We start from the raw sequence: 20,386 nt of genomic DNA, 5'->3' as shown, positions 1-20,386 counted from the left end.
TGCTGCACTGCCGGCATTTCACTGGCACCTTAACACAGTGACAGAGCGGGATATGCAGTTGGCTCTCATGGGGGATTAAGAGTGTGTGACGATTTGAATATTTGCAAGAAACCTGTTAGTTATGTATATATAAAAACAACCTCACATCTACACATACAACGCTCAATGATAATTTGTTAGACAGAAACGGGGAGCAACAATAATCTGTGTGTCACTCTAAGTACAGTATCATTATCTTTTCACAAGTCTGTGAAGAGGGACAGAGGACAGTATGATTATGATGAAGAGGGTGAGAGTGGAGAATTAGAAAGAGCAAAGCTGAGAGAAACATTGAAAATAAAAACAGCAGAAAATGATTTTAACAAAATCTGTCTCTGAATTCAGTGCTGAGTGATGTTTCTTAGCAGAACTGAGAGTCAAACAGGGCTCCGTTAGTACTCATACTGTGTGTGCTCACTGTTATATGAGGTCATTTTTATTAAATCTACAACCCTTCAATGGCTTTAAGTAGAAAAAGACATTTCTATTTTCAAGCACACAGTAAGACATAAGTGAATGTTACTAATCTGTGAACTGCTTTGAACTGTCTTTGGGGTGAAGGGTTAATATATTGTGTGCCTGCAGACTGCTGTTATGATAAAATGATGTGAAGCAGTGGAACTAAACCGTTAGACGTAAGATTTCATAAATCACTGGCAGTAATCATAGTTGACACAGTGTGGGCTGTTTGTCCTGCTTTGTTCTCCTCACACTGTCATTCTAATAAAAACAAAAGTGCATGAAAAAAAATGTAATATTGTATTTAAAGTAGGTTGTATTTTTTTAAGTTTGTGTATGGCACATATTTAAAATATATGGGTTTACCTGATTTTACAGTTGGATGCTGCATTATGATTTCTATTATTAATCTATTTTTAAAAGAAATAAGAATATCGTCTATGGTGTCAATGTCAATGTCAGCCTTGATAATATAGCACATTTAATACAGCCAGTAGCCTACCAAAGTGCTTTAACAGTGAAAAGGCAGAAACAATAAAAACTACAAAACAATAAAACTTATAAAAACAATTAAATCATAAAACATGTAAGAGCATAAAATAACAATATAGACTGAAAAAGACCAAATAAAAGTAGCTTCTCGTGGAAAGGATATTTGCAGTCAGTACAGCTAAAGGTAGGGCATTCCACAGAGTGGGGGCCTCAACTGCAAATGCCCGATCTCCTCTGGATTTTAAAAAGAATGTGGAACATCTATTACCACCTGATTAGCTGACCCAAGAGCTCTGCAGGGGTGGTGTAATTAATAAGATCAGGAAAGTACTCTGGGGGCAGACCATTCAGAGATGCAAAAACAAATTAAAGGATTTTAAAATCAATTCTGTATCTACAGAAGCCAGTGCATTGGAGAAAGCACAAGAGCTATGTGCTTGTGTGTCTTTTTCCCAGTGAGGAGACAAGCTTCTGAATGAGTTGAGCTCTGACCACTCAATGTCAACATACAAGTAGTGACAATAGTCCAGGCTTACGTTAAAGCTACAGCACTTTATTGCAAAACACCTTGCACTCACAAAACAAGTGTATCCTAACTTATTGTTTCCTGCCACAACTCAATTCGTTTTTTATAATGACGTGGCGCTGACCTTTTGGCCAGGTCGCCCTTGTAAAAGAGATCTTATCTTCTATTGGGTTAACAAGAGGTTAAATAAAATAATAAAAAAATAGGTGTAACAAGAGCATAAGTACATAAATAAATGAATAACTTTTTCAAGATCTAGTCCCTTGTGTAAGAGAGACACGATTAGAGGGGGATCTAAAAATATCACTAATATTTGCATATAACTTCTGGGGGACCAGAAACTTCTGGAACAACATTAGCGTCTTTGAAAACACTGCAGTGACTCAAAACTAAACAAAGAACATAATTTCAATCTGACATTTTGGTGCAGTTTACTTCAATCTAACAGTAAAAAATCATCTCATGTTCAGACAGAGGAAAGACTGAAGATTGATCAGTATAACGTGGAAAAGATGCGTCTCTAACCTATTACATCAGAGTCTGTTTTCATATCCAAATGAGTTCATTCAACTGAGGTGCCGCGCGTGCGCGCGTGTGTGTGTGTGTGTGTGTGTGTGTGTGTGTGTGTGTGTGTGTGTGTGTGTGTGTGTGTGTGTGTATGTGTGTGTGTGTGTGTGTGTGTGTGTGTGTGTGTGTGTGTGTGTGTGTGTGTGTGTGTGTGTGTGTGCAGCTGTACAAAGGGTAAATAACAGAGGGAATCTCATCTGTCATTTTCTCTCGCTCGTCCCGTTCCTCACACTCGTGTGTGTGAAGGATTTAGAGCAGAAATAACTCTATCTTTTCTTGTTGTCAGCAGCTAACTGCTTAAACTACAGCTCAGCCTTCACTCTGCATGTGTGTGAGGGGGGGGGGTGTGTGTGTGTGTTTCTGTTTGTCCATGTGTGTGAACATTTACTGAAAGAGTTGCGTACTGTATTGTTTTTTTGTGTGTCAGTGTGTGTTTGTGTGGCTACAATGAGGGCGTGTGCTTTAAAGATAGTGGGTTTAATTAAAGATGAAAGAGCTGATTATTAATTGATGGAAGGTGGACTGTTCCAAGACGTTGAAATGTGGGGGTGTTTTGACTATTTTTTTCCATAAAAAGAAATAGAACAAGACAAATGCTGAGAAGAGACTGAGGTAGCATGTGTCAGAAAGAACTGCCCTTCGTGTTTTTTTTGTTACAGGTGAATGTTTAATCATTCAGATTAAATCTAAAAAAAGAAATGTTGTCATTCAAATATATGATACAGTGGCTATAATCAGAGAATATGTTTTGTCCAGTGAGGCTCGAGTACACTCATTTCCCCAGACAGCGACATGTTTCAATTATTTACACATACAAATCTTGTGTTGCCATGTCTTATTTTCTCCTCCTGTGTTAAAGCAGGTTTGTATACATGTAGAGAGAGCGAAACATTACACCCTGTTGTATTTTTGTTGTCCCGCATCTCTCAGCTTGTCCTGCTCAGTTCACTTCATCTCAAAGTGGTACAGGAGCTTCAGAGAGTCTGCTCCATGAAAAATGAAGCAGCACAAGCTTTTTCGACATCACACTTTGTGTTACCAGGAGATTAGAAAGTGAAGGTGGAGCACTCTGGAGAAAACGCTCTTGCTCTGGGCATCTGCAGTCTTCTCTGTGAAACCACAGAACTCTCAGAATAGAGGGGAGGAGGAATTATTACTTTTCCAAAGCACTGAGGAAAAAGATTAAACAACATTCACTGAGAAAGCTGTGGCACAGTTACAATGATCCCTCTAAGAGCTTAGGTGTAACAGAAGAGTGTTTAGAAATGGAGTGTAACTTTTTAATGAGAAAGAAAAACTGGGACAAGAGTTGTCATATTATATTTATTCATTCTCTCATTATCTCTTTAATATATCTTTAATAGAACAGTACAAGCCTCATCATGAGATAAAACATATTAAATTTAACAGAACAAATAAATTAAAAAATGATACAGAACATATTTATTACTTCAAACTAAGGGGAAGAGGAAAATTTATAGATGAATGTAAAAGTACAAATGCATGTAAGTCAAATAATTAAAACACAATAGAATATCGTCATAACTGCTATAGCTAATTTAATGTGGGACTGCACAAAACATTAAAAAAAGAGCAGGAGAAAGCTCAATCTGCAGGGCCAGCAGTACACTTAAAGCTCTTAGGAGCACTTTTTGTTTTTACTCTAAGTTGTGAAGCAAAGTTAAGGGTCACACATGCACCAGGTTACATCAGGGGGTAGAAAGGGGGAGGATGTGGATAGGTGGGGCAGGGGGGTATCAGGGTCCCAGGCTTGGAGGTCACAGTGAAGAGTCCCGGCAGAGTACGATCTCCAGCTCAGTGCGATACAGTTTCCCTCCATCCGACAGAGCCATGATGCTCTTCTTGTGGCCCACCAGTCCTGTCGAGCCCACGTCCTGACAGAAACAAAGCGGGAGGCGCACAGAGAAGTTTGGAAAGTGCTCTTTGGGGGGTGCAAACTTACAGTACACTGCAGAGGCAGCTTTTCCATTTCTGTTCTATATTTGGCGAAGGGGAACGTAACCTGAACTGATCAATCAATGGGCTAACTATTCATTACCATTTTGTTCTTGTCACAGAGGTCCTTCAGCAAAGCATCCAGCTCCTGCTCGTCAATGTACCCATTACCATCCTGAAGACGGGGACAGCACAAGAGGTTGAAATAATAGTATTCAGTTCAACACAAATCTAAAGATTCTGCAGTTGTGATGATTTTAACCTGTTTGGCTCATGAGTAAACCAGAACTAGTGTAATAGCCAACAATTAATACAATATAATTCAACGCCAAATTACATTACACAAAACAATAATTGTCAATTTAAGTAGTTAGCATTAAGCGTGTTCGCTCAAAACTACAAAATACAAAACAAATTTAAGTTCTGGACTAAAAGGAATAAGACCACCATTGTCATTAAAAACGATTTTCCTAGGATTATTAGCTCGTACAAAATGAATCTTTTCTCATATAATTGCTGGATGAAAGGTTGGGCTTGCTGACAAATTGTCACCACTAATCATATTCACCCTGCAGCTTGTTCATTCTGACATCAAACTCAAGTTGAGAGGATCAGATACTGTTACAACTTCTTTCTTTATTTCTGGGATTCAAACATGATGCTGCTTCTACACCTCTCCACAGGAACTGGACAGATATAACTGTATTTGGGATTCCTACACTGAGCAGAAAGTGCAATATGGTCCATTATTACTCGCTGTTAGCAAGCTTTTGAACATATGATACATTAAGACACCTGGGTGTGTTACTGAGTCAGTGCCTTATCACTTGTCCAACCAAACCTGTCTTATGTTCATAAGTTCTGTAAACTCTCATGAAAAGCACGGGAACATGGCTGTTAATGCATAAAACACATCATAAAGACACATTTATATAAAAGAAAACCCAGAAACACTGGTGTTGTTTTTACCTTATCATAGTAGGTGAAGAGGGAGTCAAATTCTTTAACTGTGAGTCTGATGCCCTGCGTGGAAGAAAGAGAGAGCAAAAATTGTTGGAGATGTTTCTCGAGAGCGTTAAAAGCCCCACCAGATCCAGAACTGATATTAATCCATGCAGATTATGATAACTAGGACTAGAGTTGAGTTAATCCTGATCAGACGGACTAATCCTCTGTCCGAAAGGAATTGCGGATCTGCTCTCTAAAGCTAGCATGTGCAAATGCAAACACACATGACAAAATACATGCGGAGATGTGCAGATTAACATTGTCACTGAACTACAAATGTTGGAACTCTTAAGCTTTGAAATGTTATAGGCTACGCTGGGTCTTTGGATTTGACAAATAATGTCTTGTAGCTAAGAATTTATGTTGATTTCTGTTGTAAGATAAAACCCTTTCCTTTTAAGATTTTTTTAAGATATAAATCAAAGCCATAGACTCACTTCACTCAAAGCAAATATAAAATCAGTGAATGGGACCTCAAAGCTTTTCTGTGCTCACATCATAGAAAGATATATCTGCTTTAAAAGACTTTAAAAAATCCCTGCTGTATAATTCCTGATGGACTTAACAAAACTAACAACACATTTGTCCCATATGCCCATTCAGGACTTCGAGGACAAATAATCCTCTTGTAGTGATCCAATAACGTTAAACTATGTTATTGTGCGGCATTTCCTTTCAGATCTCTCAATTTGACAGTAATCCTACCTCAAACTTCAGCAGGAAATTTTCCTGGACTGGAAGGAGCCTGTGGTAAGAAACATGTAGAGGTTTATGTTTTCAGTGACCTTTAAGAGACGTTAAACATGCTCGCACAGACCACATACAAACACGCTCACCTCGCCATCTCAGAGAGACCCAGCTTGCCATCACCATTAAGATCAAACATCCTCAGCTGCATAAAAAGAGGAGACATCACAGAAAACAAGATGAAGAGTCCAGTGAACACACTTTTTGAATGCTTTTGTTGCACATAAACTGAGGATGCTACAAGGGAAATGAGGGTGCTGGTATGGTTCCAAAACTGTAGGAGGTTAGGAGTTTTGATACTCACAATTGTCTTGGTGTACTCAGTGAGCTTTTTTTCATCATAGCTTCTGTTCGCTTTCTTCAGCAGGTCTGACAGGAAACCCTGAGGACACAAAAAACTCCTTAACATCTGTGATTGGTTGAGTGACTGATATCAAAAGATCAGACTGTGCAGGTGACTGTGGTATCAGAACAAGATTTTTTTTCAGAAATGAAAAATATGCACACACACACACACACACTGTATATCAGCGATTTCTGGTATTATACAACCACAGCTACAGAAACAGCTCTACATCCACAATACAGAGACAGACATCAAACAAACCCCCAAAATATGACTGTCATTGTACAGATTCCAAGTAGTTAAGTGTATGAGTATTATTAATACTGCATGGGTCAGCTGCTGAACAGTGAGCATGTTTTTTTCTAAATGACAGAACCTAAGTGGGCAGCCCGCTCTGCTGTCAGAGCAGCTGTGCTGTTGGCATCCAGCCCAAATGATTCTACATCATTAACGAGGATTTGCAGAGTTTGATATATGTGCTTTACCTTCAGCTCATTCGACTCAATGTATCCGCTGCGGTCAGAGTCGTATCTCCTCCAGGCCTGCAGGAGATGAGAGATGAGGAGTGTTATTTCAGGAGTTCTCAGAAAAAATGAGCTCCAACATTTTCTGTATTATCAGGCATTATATAAATCACACAGCACAAAAACAAAGAGAAATGAAAGAGGCATGAGGGTTTCATCTGATATTGTTTAAATTTAGAGTTTGTCAAAGCTCTTATCAAAGATGGATACCTAAATCTTGCCAGCACTCACTACCTTCCCCCAGCAGAAAGCTGTGCTCCATTCATAATGTATGTCTGTCTGAGAATAGCTTTAACGCACAGAGGAGCCCGAACATCCCACAACTGAGAGCCCTCCCCGGGCTCAGGTCCTGGAGGGTTTTCAGCAATTGGAGGTATGTTGTTATCAGTTACAGAAGACCAGGTGTGCAAGGCTTTGTTATTTCCCTGCAATTATTTCAACAATAGTGGAAGAAGAGAAGTCACTAATAGCAAGGGTTCAATACGCTGGGGGGTGGGTTCATGATGTTAAGACATGGCTCATAAAAAGTTTTCTTTAAAGATAAAGTGCCTGATGTGGAGTGGTGGACAGCTAGCCACAAATGTCTGGTCACATCTTCAAAACTGTAAATGTGCTTTTTTCAAATGTTTTTAATCTTTTTGATTTGAACTCTGTAAGGGAAGACTCAGACCAGTAAAATCTGTTCCAATACAGAACCCAGCGTTGCTGGAGGTTGAGTTTTAGACATGGCTTCCAGGCTGTAAATTAACAATTGACACGCTCAGAGAATGTTTTCCACACGAACAAGGCATCCTGACTTGGCAGGAGAACAGAAGGAATTGTGGGGCAGCTGAACATGGGTCCCACAGGAGGAGCTGTGACGGCAGTGACGAGGCATTTAAGGAGATTGTACAGCTCAGTAAAGGAAGGCAGCAACTTTTAACTGTAACTGAGAAGATGGAAGTCTAATTTGATGTGATAACAGGAGGATAAGGCTGGAAACAGCTGTGAGACAAGCTAGGATGTGTTTGATTAACATCAGGAAAACATAGGATGAGATAAGATGTGTTCAATTGGGATGTAACGCAGTGAGTTTAAACAGTTTGTGATGGTACACAATGCAGTCCTGTACCCTTTGGTACAATATGAGGCACTATGATACAAGATGACATGCAATGCCGTAAAAAAAAACTCTTGAGTGCTTGCTGTGTGACATGAATACGGTGCAGGATGCAGATAAATCCACACTTACTGCCATGAATTCAGCGCTGGAGCCCACAAATTCTCTGAAACAGAGGAGGAAGTTTTCCTCAGTGGGCAGAAGCTGAGCCAGCTACAGAGGAAAAGATAAAGGACAGATTATTATTAAGAGGTTATTTTTCTCTATTCTACAGTTCATAGCCTTAAAAATATATAAAACTTAATATAAACATAAGCTATGATTTTTTTTTCAATGCGTCAAAACTGAGATGAATTTAAAATGCAAGAAAAGGGTTGAGAGAGTAGTTTTAATTTGAAATTTCACCTCAGTCATCTCAATTCTCCCATCAGCATTTTTGTCAAACTTGGCCATGAACTCCCTCATCTTCTCTTTGAACGCAGCGTGTGCAGGATCCTGCAAAACATTCAATCCTACATTGTAAGAGAGGCATAATAAAACAACCTTATTCTTTTTACAATGTATCCAAGACAAAACATGTTTTAAACATTTTGCAAACATTTGCAGCAACAAATTACTTTTTTATTCATCCAAAAGCCATTACAATAACATTTTTCTCATCTACATAATGAGAAAATGTTGGTAATTAACATATGGCCTGATGATTACAGTGTCAGCAGTAATCGACATTAGATTTCAGTCATTTTCGCTCCTTATGTTCAGAATCTTGTGTCAGTTGTACAATTATTTTTCTGCCTCCTACAATGAAATGAAAAATTATTTTTATTCTGCGGCGCAATTTAGCTGTATGTAAATGTAATTTCCAGGAAAGCTTATTGCTCGAGCAGATTTGATCAATACGTCCTTATTTACTTTTGATAAATAGCGTTTGAAGCTGGACTGAATAATTTGATGTCAAATATCAAACTGTTAAAATGAACCAGTGTAAAGCTGTGTCACTTTTATTAAATTTAAGTGAATAAACATCAGACGCTCACCACACCAGCTCCTCGCCTGGCGCTCTCCAGCTCTCTGAAGAAGTTTTCCAGCTCCTTCCCTTCAATGTAGCCGTTTCCTGTGGGGAACCAAAGGCATTAAACAAGTCATGAAGCCCTCAGTGGCCTGAAGCTTTGTTGACTTTTCAGAAGTTCGATGAAAGACTTCGATTTGGATTTTAAAAATTGTAAACATCACTGGGGGTCTTTAAATTTTAAATAAGGCTGAGTCCCTCTGATGGTGTTCGGTGGTAGGGCCAATTTAAGCCGTTTAAAGAGCTTATTATGTATGAGGAACTTAAAAATCCTTATAGCTGTGCTTGAAACAGTTTGTTGTTTTGTTTAGTTTTCAGCATTTATGTCCAAGTCTGGAGTGCCACAGCAGCAGAAATAAGAAAATCGCTCCCCATCGTCTCCACATAGCTGAAAACTTCTTAATCAAAAACTCACTCTGATCAGCCAAAGGAAAACAAAACAGGAACGCTCTCGTCAAGAAATTAAAGTTTTTGCTCATCCAGAGATCTCAGCCAAATTGGCATAACCAAGTGTCAGGGATTGTGGAGATTCAGTGATGTGTTGCAGCAGAAGAAAACATACCACAAGAGCCCAGCAGTGCCGTTGGAGTGTAAGCGGTATAATGAGGGTTTTCTTGCCTAAGAGGGTGAAAGTGGGCAGATTGATGCTTATTGGGGCATTCTGTCCCTGTGTTTAGATTTGAACTTCTTAGACAGCCACATGACTGAGTATGATTTAATATAATTGTTTCCCTGTGAGACAGAGTAACATATAGGACACTCTGCACTCTGGTTTTAATCATAGGAATGAGTCCCATCTGTCCACATTCCCTGTGGGGATCGGGGGTTGTATGCCTTTTATCATAAACAAAATACATGTTAATAAATTGTTGCTTCAATTCTGAATTGAACACTGATATATGGAGTAAAGTGCATACGTCCAGCCCCCTTCATCTCTTAATCTCTGATCCTCTCATCTTCTTTGCATACTGAACACTGCCCCCCCTGTCTCATCATCTCCCTCCAGATTGATTTGATCACTGAATGTCATAGGTGCACCACGCCACCATCTGTGCTTGGGATGAGCTGGTTGTTATGAACAAATCAGTGAAAAAACACAAAGCTGTGTGTGTGGAAACAAGGGTCGCAACATACCTCTACAGTCACCTTCACTTCAGTTTTTCTCTTATTATTCAAAGTTAAACTGTGAATGATTCATTGTCTTCATTGAGCAGTCGCACTGAGTGATGGCTGGTTTATTCTTCGACAGCTGTTTAATCAAACTCTGGGCTAAACCGTCTAAGACAAAATGTGAGATATGAATGTCAACAAGGTAAAAAGTGGTCCTCTAAAAAGAAACTGACTTTATAGATTTATATGCGTAGAGCTCTGATATTCATAGTTGGGGTAGTGGCTTGCATTGTGAATATCCTGGCTTTCATTCAGCAGACATTAAGATGTTAAACTTCAAACATCTAGAGGATACATGGGGAGCTGTCAGGTCAGTTGAACGCATCTTATGAAAACATAAATGTGTGTATGTAGTATATCGACCCAGATCATGGATTACATGTTACTGTGAAGCCAAAAGACTGAGTGCTCCCCCTACTGACAGCCTGTGGTGCAGGTTATATTCCCAGCCATTCTAACAGTGGGACAGTGGTCAAAGTATAAAATTGAAATATACGCCAAAAGAAGTTCTCAAGCATTTTTTCAGTCATTAATTACTTTTTTATCGTGCTGATCTAAGAATGAATTTTCTCAGAAATAATTTCTAATGTCATTTTAAAAAGCAGTGATATGACATCATGACTGACAGCGCAACTAACAAATCCTACCAGATTACCTGAATATCAGAGAGGAAAACTTCACCAATACAAGAATACACTTCACTGGACTTTCTGTAGCCTTAAAGGTCCCATATTATGCCAAAAATCACTTTTTTAAGTCTTTTACTGAAATTTGTGGGTCTTTGGTTTTCCTCCCAGCCCACAAAATGTGATATTTAATGACCAAACCTGTACTTAGTAGTGCTTGTGAAGGTAAAATCCTGACCTTAAACGAGCTATTTAGAATTTTCGGGATTTGCCAACGTCAGCGATTCCCTTTTTTGACCAATCAGGAGCAAGTCTGACCTGATTGGTCCGTCGAAGCAGATACATAGAATTCATTTATGAGGGAAATGTGCCAGCTACACTCAGTAAAACTGTGCATGCGCGTGCTGGTCACTTCACGTCCGTCTGCTTTTCCAACTTTGGACAGTGCAACAGAGGGCTAGCAAATAGACTGGTCCTGAATCCAGGCGCATTACCAACCATCCACCAACAAACCTGGAACCCTGGAAATGTGGGTACTTTAAATGCTGTGTGCTGTGGAGCAGATGTAAGAGCTTTTCCTCAGTGTCCCTCCTGCCTCTGTGTTAGCTCCAGGATGCTAACTTTGGCTGCGGTTAGCCTGTTGTTTTAGCCAGTTATGTTACAATACACAAGCTTGCCATTTTCTAAACATTGTGCGCTCGAAGCTTGTGGCGCAGCTCTCAGTGATGCGGAAGAGCGGGGCGGTATCAGCGGTGGCTCATTTACAAATGAAGGTCTGAACAGAGGGGCTACAAGAGCCTGGAAACAATGCTGCTGTGCTTGATTTATTGGCTTTTTGGACCAAAACTTGTTACTACCATTTCATGAAGACATCAACGATCCATATTAAACTTCAGAAAAGTAGCATAATATGGGATCTTTAATGTTGGTTTCAGACCGCCATAAAAACCTATTCTGGTGTGGACTGTGCCCACCTGAGGGATCTTTGATGTTTTATCCATATGCTAATTGTGGTTTGGGTTAACAACAAGGAAGTGACATCAAGCTGTGACTCTACCAGCCTTCTGCGCATGTCTTGGCAGCACCAGTGTATATCCACAGCCAAGGAGGTTTTCTTTCAGATTCATATCTCACAAAGAGCAGAATTTAGTTACGTAGTTCTGGTACTGGTACTGGTTAGTACTGGTTAATTTCACTGGATACACTGAAAAAATGTGTCTGAGTGTTGTAGCTGTGTTGTTTGGCTGCAAATGGTAAAGTGCAGCTTAGGTAATCTCATGTCACAAAAAGCATTAATCAAGGGGGTTATTCTCAAGTTACTGAGCTCACTGTATCATCAGAGAGCTGAGCCAAAACTCACTCAGTCCCCAGAAAAGAAAATAAATCCCTTACTTTGTATCCAAATATGTACGCTTTCTTCAAGGGAATACTAAAATAAATGAATCACTGCACAGCTAGCCTTACCCGGCCTTACCTTCTGTAATGGTCCTTTTAATTATTCAAAAGTATTAGCTAGATGTCAAAACAGGTCGTTTTTGCTACAGTTTGCCTCAAAAGGTACCATCTGAAAAAGTCACATCTATTGTTTTTCATTAGTACATTCTTATGATGATATAATGTTATCTGAAGAACAGACAGAAATTATTAGCTGTGCAGATCTAATGTCAAGAAAATAAGAATCACAAAATCTACTCCGAAGTACAAGTCTGTCCAAATCTTGTGACGTGCCCAGAAGTCCCAGAACAATGTTCCCAGTTCACCGGGGCTTGCTGTCAGAGTTTAACAGCATTATAAATCTCAGCTGCCACATGGAGCGCACCACTGCACACTGAGCAGATGCAACCGCCTTCTTCTGAAAACATTTCCAAACACTGCTCCACTGCTGATTGCCCCATCCCGGCTCCAAAACAATCACAACATCAAACTTTGGACTGAAAACAACACAAAGTCTCACACCAAAAACACACGAGTCCATCAGGAAAAGCCTTCATGAGTTCATTTCGATGATTTCAATTATGTCTTCTTGTTCCAGCTGTCCTAGTTTTCCCTGAAGCCATTTGGAGCTTTGCTTCAGTCAGACACTGCTGTTGTACAGCTGTGGTCAAGAAAAACAACCTGTTGCTGCCCTGATGCAAAAAAATCCATCCCAGCTCAGCCCTCAAAATAGACTCTTTTAGACTGAGTGGGCACAAGACTCTGGGTTGGACTATTTCTAGGGAGAGGGACGTTTTTCTCAAAGTTGGCATTTTCTCGGAGCACAGTGGTCCATTCATAAATGATGGCATAAAGTGCTTCATAAACAAAATCAGTTTGCTGCACTTTTTCTCCGGAGGTGTCCTCAAATGTTGCTAGGCGCCGCCCTGTTGGCTGTGGCTGCCTTTTGCAGCAGCTCTCTCTTCTTTGTCTGTTTCTTGTAATTTTTTCATCTCTTTTTCATCATCTTTGTATATGGAGTGGATCATTACTTTGTATGGCTCATTTGTTGGTCATGGACACCAAACTTTTTGTGGCTTCAGTGATAGTTTTTACTATTTTTTCTCCTGTGTTTGTCTGGAGATCCTACATGTTAACCATGGCTGCATTGTTTACATGTGAACTCAGCTGTTAGCAGTCTTTAGCATGTCAATGCTAACTGGTGTAAGGCCTGATGAAGATCCTACAAGGTGAGGAGAAGGAGGTGAGGACGACGTGCTGGTTGTCAGGTGTGAGCTAAGAAGTGACGACATGGACCTGCCCTTCCATCCATCGTTATTGGGAACGTAAGATCTATCTCCAATAAGATGGACGAGCTAGCCATGCTAACCCAGCAACAGAGGAAACACCAGAAGGCAGAGTAGCATCATGCTATTCACAGACATGGCTAACAGAGCTAACATCAGACACTAATACCACATTGGAAGAACTTCACCTGCTGTGAACAGACAGGATACAGGAGACAGAGACTGAACAGACTGCTGAAGAAGCTCAGTCCTGGACCCTGTGGAGGTGGAGACTGGCTGAACAGGACAATGATGGACAAGCTGTCATCATCTATTTTCTGATTGCTGCTATGACTTCAATTTCGATGTACTTGTTACAATGACAATAAAGTTCTATTCTATTCTATTCTATTCTATTCTATTCTATTCTATTCTATTCTATTCTATTCTATTCTAAATACAAATACAAATACAACCCCCACCCCCCAAAAAAAGAAAATTAATGAATAAATAAATTCAACATGCAACCACCAAAATGCTGAACTTGTGACCATAGTATGGCCATTCACAAACCAGTGGTTCAAGCACTATTTACACATTCTGTAGGTTAATTGGGACAAATATCAATCATTATCTGTAAATTGGTTTAGAAGAATGATAGCTGCATTTTCAAAACGTGGGACTGATGTGTACATGTTATGACTCAACAAGATGTTATCACAGAATTACAGTGAAATAAAGAAAAGACTTCAACTGGATGATTCAAGATGAAGGCAAAGCTTTGATAACTTAAAGAGAGGTCCAAACTTTCCTCTTGTGTTTTGGCCCCAAAAGCCAACCACTTTATGTTACTTACGCAACTCAGTCCGTGATCTGCCCCTCTAGGTGAGGAAGTAATTAGCTCGGGTTTCTTCAGCCTCATTAGTGTGGTGCCCTCCAGCTGAGCACTTCAAATAAATTTCTCCAATTGAGCTTCTCGAAGAAGGTTGCTGGCTTAAAGGTCTGAGCAGTTTTGTATTAATTAGCCACTGTTCTACTTTTACATATCTCTGATTTAAGTTTTTACAGTATTAGACTTATTTGAAAGTATTTTTGGGGGTGTGCTGGTCTGTGCCTCCTGAAATAGCTAACAAATCAAATAACTGCCTAAAATGTCCTGTCTGGAAAATAAGAACTATGATTTAGTGAAGAAACTGTAATAACGTTGTTTTTTTATTGAGCAAGATGGAAAAATATTCTGATTGTTCTCGTGAAACAAACAATTTAAGCAAGACAGCTCAGACTGATCAAGTCAACCTGGCATTAAACTCTCACCCAAACCCACAGAGTGTGAAAACACATCTCCTTCAACCACCATTCTGAGCTAAAAGAGCACCCCAAGGCTTTGCTCTAAGCCCCCTGCTGTTCTCAAGTGTGTACACTTTACCTCCAGCATCACCATCAAGGTTGCTAACAACAAAGCTGTTGGTGGCCTGATTACAGACAACACTGAAAAGGTCCACCTAAAGAAGGCAGAAGGCCTGACCTTTGGGTGTTGGATGACAAGTGAAAAAAGCAGAAGAAACTATATTCTCTTTTGGGGGACAGCTTGCTTGGATCAGAGGGTCAGTTTGCTTTGTGTTTAGCTGTTAAACAGAAAAGGGCTTAGACTGTCTTACCTTAGACACAAGAGTAAATTTCAGCATCCCCTTTAATACTAAATAAAATAACCCTTCACTTTTATTATCAAGGGCAACATCACTTCCAGCTGCAGAAACAGCACCAAACAGGAGTGAGTGGTCCTGCAAAGGCAGACAGTCTGTTTTGTTTACTGCCATGAAAGATTATTCTTTCTTTCTTTCTTTCTTTCTTTCTTTCTTTCTTTCTTTCTTTCTTTCTTTCTTTCTTTCTTTCTTTCTTTCTTTTTCCCAAGGAGCTGAAGAGTTTTAGAGTAAGTACAGATCCCCCAAATCAGACACTGACGCACACAGAGGTTCAAGGAGAGCTTCACACACTCAGACTGCCAGAGAAGTCACAGCTGAAGACAGCCTCCCGGTATGCACACACACACACACACACACACACACACACACACACACACACACACACACACACACACACACACACACACACACACACACACACACACACACACATTTAACAAATCAAATGCAGAGCCGTTCGTCTATCCATTATCTTTACTGCTTCAGTGTTGTTAGGGCTGGAGTCTAATCCAGCTACCATGGGCGAGAGCAGGGTGCACTCTGGACTATCGTGTAAAGACCACTCAGATGCACACACACACCTATGACCAATTTACCCGATGATAGTGTTTTGGACTTTGGGTGGAAGCTGCATCAGTCAGCATGAACCAATGCATGCCAGGGTGAAAACGCAGTCTAGGAACCTTCTTGCTGTGAAGTATTAGCACCACATTTGAATGAACTGCACTCAAATGCCCCTGCTGACATTTAATGCATTTTTTCCATTAGGCTCTCACAGGCACATGTTGACATTAGGTTGAATTTACCTGATTGATTTTGATAAACTAATGTTGACTGATTGCTTCAACTCCAGCGGATAATAATTTAATGACAGAACAGAAATAAAATCATTCATTGATACATCATGGTAATGTATCAACAAGGGGAGGGTATCACTAAAACCAGAGGTTCCATATTAGCTGATATTAGACACACACACACACACACACACACACACACACACACACACACACACACACACACACACACACACACACACCATCAATTTCTCCAGTTAATTCCCAGTAAGCCTTCAGATTTAGAGGCTCCTCCCAGTAAACTCCATAAGAAAACACCCCTCTCCTCTCACTCTCCTCCTCATCCTCCCCTCTCTGTTCCTTTCCCTCTCCCCCCACTCCATCCTTCCACCCCCCCCCCCCCCCACCCCCCCTCTCTATTTCACCCCCCTCAGTCTCTCTTCCTTTGAGTCTCCTTTTTCCCCCTCCTCCTTCATTCTCCTCTTTTCTTTTAACTCTCTCCTCCATCTCCTCTGCAGCCTCCTCAACCCAACTCAATTTGACGGAGTTCGGTTTAATGTCCCATCAGTGCGTAAGAGCATCGCAGCGTCAAAAACGACGCAACATATCACACAAAGTCATTTTTGTTCATTTTAATTAATTAGAATAATTTACTACGATGTTGATACAGCAGGCTGCACCGCAAAACACCAACTCCTATTTTATTAAAATCAAATCAACGATTTTTTTTCTTTAACTAAAAATAGAGATTAAATATGAGGAATTGATTCTTTTATAAATATGATGGCTGTGATACTTTTTGTTTTGCCGTTTTGCGCCTCACTGGATTAGTCTGGGGTGGATTCAAACTCTTAATGAAAACGAAATGGATGTAACAGGAAAGTTATAACAAACTTAGATTTAAGATAATAAAACTCAATTTAACAATAATACAATGTTTGGCACAATACACACTAATTGACCTCTCAATTAACTCCACATGCCTCGCTATGCGTACTTTGCGCACTTACCGTCTGCGTCAAAATGCTTCCAGATGTCGATGAACTGCGCTGCGGTGAGCTCAGCCAGGTGCAGGTGGGGCGGCTGCTGGGTTTGAGTTGCCATCTCTGCTGATTCTCCGTCCTCTGACTCGAGCGGATTATTTGGAGGTAAACTTTTCCCGACGTGGAGCTCCTTGGTACTGTGGACTGCTCCTCCTCAGTTCAGGCTTTTAAACCCCCCGCGGCGTGCGCGCTTTCCCTGCCTGCCACACGGGGGCGCCCTCAGTGTGGAGTCAGCCTGCAGGCAGAGGACCAATTACAGGAGGAGGAGGAGGAGGAAAGCTCTCCTGGGCTTTGCATATGAGTTACTATGAAGTGTTGTCCATGCTACAGGCTTCATAGCAGTATCATTACACATCATCCAATCCTGCTGCTCCCGTGAGAAGAAAATTACATCAAACAATTTATCCTTCAGCGCGGCACCCTGCTGGCTCCAGAGGATCTTATGGGATCTATGTCACCCTTGTCTGTTTCAGTTTTATAGCTCTTTGCATGGTGGATTATCAAATAAAGCCTGAATAAGTTACAACCCCAGGGACTACATCACATCAGGGGAGTGGGAGGAACTGAAAACAATGAACATGTGCATACTGTGTGCATTTCAAACCACATTTTTCTTACAAATTATTCTTCCACTTGAACAATTTCTCAATCCTCAGATTTTACTTCACCCCCTTCTTTGCTTTAAAAACCTTTCACACCCTCTTTGACTCATCCTGGTCTGTGGAGGTCAGAGAGGCACTCAGTCTCCTCTGGTCAGTCGAACCAGTTGGTGTAAATTCAGCAGCAGCTCAGATGTTGCGTGGCTACTAAATCACCTACATGGCTTTGTTCATCCTGCAGGATGAAGCATGCACTCATCCTATCTTTTTCTCATCTTCTCCTCCTGCTGTGGTGCGTCTCCCTCCCTGGTTAGGTCCTCACAAGCTGGTGTAAGGGATGGATGGGGGGGAGCTGAGGTTGGGGGAGGGGGCTTGAGATAGAGAGAGTGCAGAAGATGGAGAAGAAGAAGAAGAAAACACTTTATCTCCTCCCTGCAGAGCTTTGTGTGGCTGATCAGAGAGCAACGTGAGAAAACAAAAACAGGGAGAGAGTTAGAGAGGGCAGATAATAAGTGTGTGTGCAGGATAATCACACTTGTACAGTATGTGTGTGTGAAAAAGACAGAGAAGAGGAAGGGGGAGATATTTATAGGAGCTCCCACCATAAAGCCTAAACTGTATGAATAATAATTAGAGTTTATAGGATTTTTTGCAGAGCTGCGCGTGCTCTCTGCTGGAGGTTTTGTAGTTTTAGTGATGGGACAAGTAACAGAGGCACAGTGATGGATGTAGGACAAAGAAGTCAATGGATCGCCTCTCTAATAGAGATTTTTCAACTTAAAATGAGCACAGACTCACTGTACTTACATATGATGAAGACACATGCTCTACCAATCACAGACAGGTGCATGTGCATGAATGTGCACACATATTTGATTTGTATGGAAAACAGACAGGCAACCAGATGACGGTGGTGTTAGCTTTGTATGTGAGTCATTATACATTTCATGCCTTGCAGATTAGGGATAATTATGAAATCCTGTTAATGCTTTATTAAATATATCATTCAGATTCAGATTAGTTAAAAGTGGCAGCATGCTGATAATTAAAAGTGAAAGAGAAAGCAGGATGTGAAAATGTTGCACGCCGACAGGTATTAAGAGGCTTTTCAGTCACTTTGATTTAATTTCCTGAAATGCAGCGACAGCTTCCATCAGAATTATCCAGGATCAAGTGCACAAATCCTGCTTGTGTTCATACATGAAATAAATATTCAAAAAGATGTAAAATAACCTTAAAATGAATGAACACTAACATTTATTCTCAGAGCACTGAAGAGTTATTGAGTGCAGGGTTGAGCTGCAGGTTAATGGTTACAGTTGGATGATTTCAGTGTCTGCTGTCGTTTCATGTCCGACCTGCTTGAGTTAATGAAAGTCTTTTTCAAACACCTCTACCTTCCTCATTCATTCTTCTACAACATTTGCAAGAAAGCTAAAGGAACAATTCAACACCCACAAAATTTTCTTCATTCTTCTGTCTTCCTGCTGCCACTGTGATGGAAAATAATGACGCTCCTGCGGTTTTCAATATCCCATCCCCTTAAATAAAAAACCCACTGTACTTAAAGTTGGAGCTAACGCCTGTGAGCCACAGATTTAGGTGATAGAAAGTTAGATTTATGCCAGCAGGCAAGTGTATCACAGAAGTTAAAGATATTTGATGTGTGTTGATATGAAAAGAATACTGAAGGATCTCATCGTGTGTGTGTGTGTGTGTGTGTGTGTGTGTGTGTGTGTGTGTGTGTGTGTGTGTGTGTGTGTGTGTGTGTGTGTGTGTGTGTGTGTGTGTGTGTGTGTGTGTGTGTGTGTGTGTGTGTGTGTGTGTGTCCACTGTGGCAGCAGCAGCTGTCTGATGAGACCTGCACCAGCGTTCGCGTGCTGTGAAGTTTCCTCCAGCATGAAGTCATGGTTGAATCTGTTTGTGCCTCATTCTGATATCTGATCAGCCAGCAGCACGCGAACCAAAGAGACGACCCACCTGGCAAATTATCCACGCCTGACACGGTACTGCTGCCATTGGCCATAGAGACTCGATAGACACGTAAACAAAAACAAGAGGTTTATGTGGCAGAAAGGTCAGTGTGTTTTTTTACAATGGTTGCAGAAGTGTACTGAGTCTCCTGCTGGCTTTCAAGGTCAGTTAAATGAGTTTGTTGACCTCACGTTTGTACAAGCATAATGTTTTGATGGTCTTCAGTCTGTGAAGAGGTTTTATCAACCAAAGTTTATAGTATCTGTGCAGGTTGTTTCTCTCCAGAATAAAAGCTGTTGTGCACAGTGGAGAAAAGACTTGTGACTCAGAAATGGACAACGCATTTTGGATTTACCCTCTGTAAATTCCTGCCTTGACTTAGTTTGGGAGATGTGTGTGATACGAAAGGTGGGTCTCCTCTTGGAGTTGAGGCTGAAATTAAATAGCACTGAGAAATAGATAATTTGTATTTCAATTTGAAGAATATTACTTTATCAAAAAGAGTCGATTCGAGTCGAGTCGATTCGAGTCGAGTCGATTCGAGTCGAGTCGATTCGAGTCGAGTCGAGTCGAGTCGATTCGAGTCGAGTCGATTCGATTCGAGTCGAGTCGAGTCGAGTCGATTCGAGTCGAGTCGATTCGAGTCGAGTCGATTCGAGTCGAGTCGATTCGAGTCGAGTCGATTCGAGTCGAGTTACCAAATCAGGGGATTGTGATGTGCCTTTCCTAGAGTGAGGTTCACTCCTGGTCCTCTTTATATGACTGCGTAATAAATTTGTGGGCTACTCTCCTAATACTGGCATGAAGAAGAGATGGAGTTCAATGAAGAAGAGGAGATCCTGGCAGCTTCAGTCCAACATCTTTATTTGAAGTTGGCACAATGATGGCACACGGACAAAAAACCCTCCTCTCCTCTCTCAAACCTGATGTCCTAGCCTTCCTT

At 40.8% G+C, this 20,386-nt stretch overlaps 1 protein-coding gene across 1 annotated transcript; it reads right to left on the bottom strand.

The window, feature by feature from the left end:
- Positions 1 to 3,392: 3,392 nt before the first annotated feature.
- On the bottom strand, positions 3,393 to 17,043 carry LOC141787779 (calretinin-like). Its single transcript, XM_074666449.1, has 11 exons — positions 16,838 to 17,043; positions 8,801 to 8,877; positions 8,169 to 8,258; positions 7,896 to 7,976; positions 6,626 to 6,682; positions 6,099 to 6,176; positions 5,884 to 5,939; positions 5,753 to 5,792; positions 5,009 to 5,062; positions 4,143 to 4,214; positions 3,393 to 3,978 (listed from the first exon to the last, which is right to left on the bottom strand). Exons 1-11 carry the CDS (start codon positions 16,929 to 16,931, stop codon positions 3,862 to 3,864), a joined length of 816 nt encoding a protein of 271 aa, XP_074522550.1. The 5' UTR covers positions 16,932 to 17,043; the 3' UTR covers positions 3,393 to 3,861.
- Between the last annotated feature and the right edge of the window lie 3,343 nt (positions 17,044 to 20,386).

This window comes from Halichoeres trimaculatus, unplaced genomic scaffold, assembly GCF_033239565.1.
Source record: "Halichoeres trimaculatus isolate MK-OKI-2021-1 unplaced genomic scaffold, fHalTri1.1 fHalTri1_scaffold_3, whole genome shotgun sequence".
Taxonomy (NCBI): Eukaryota; Metazoa; Chordata; class Actinopteri; order Labriformes; family Labridae; genus Halichoeres; species Halichoeres trimaculatus.
The sequence above is the reverse complement of the archived record's forward strand: the minus strand, read 5'-3'. Positions and strand labels throughout refer to the sequence as shown.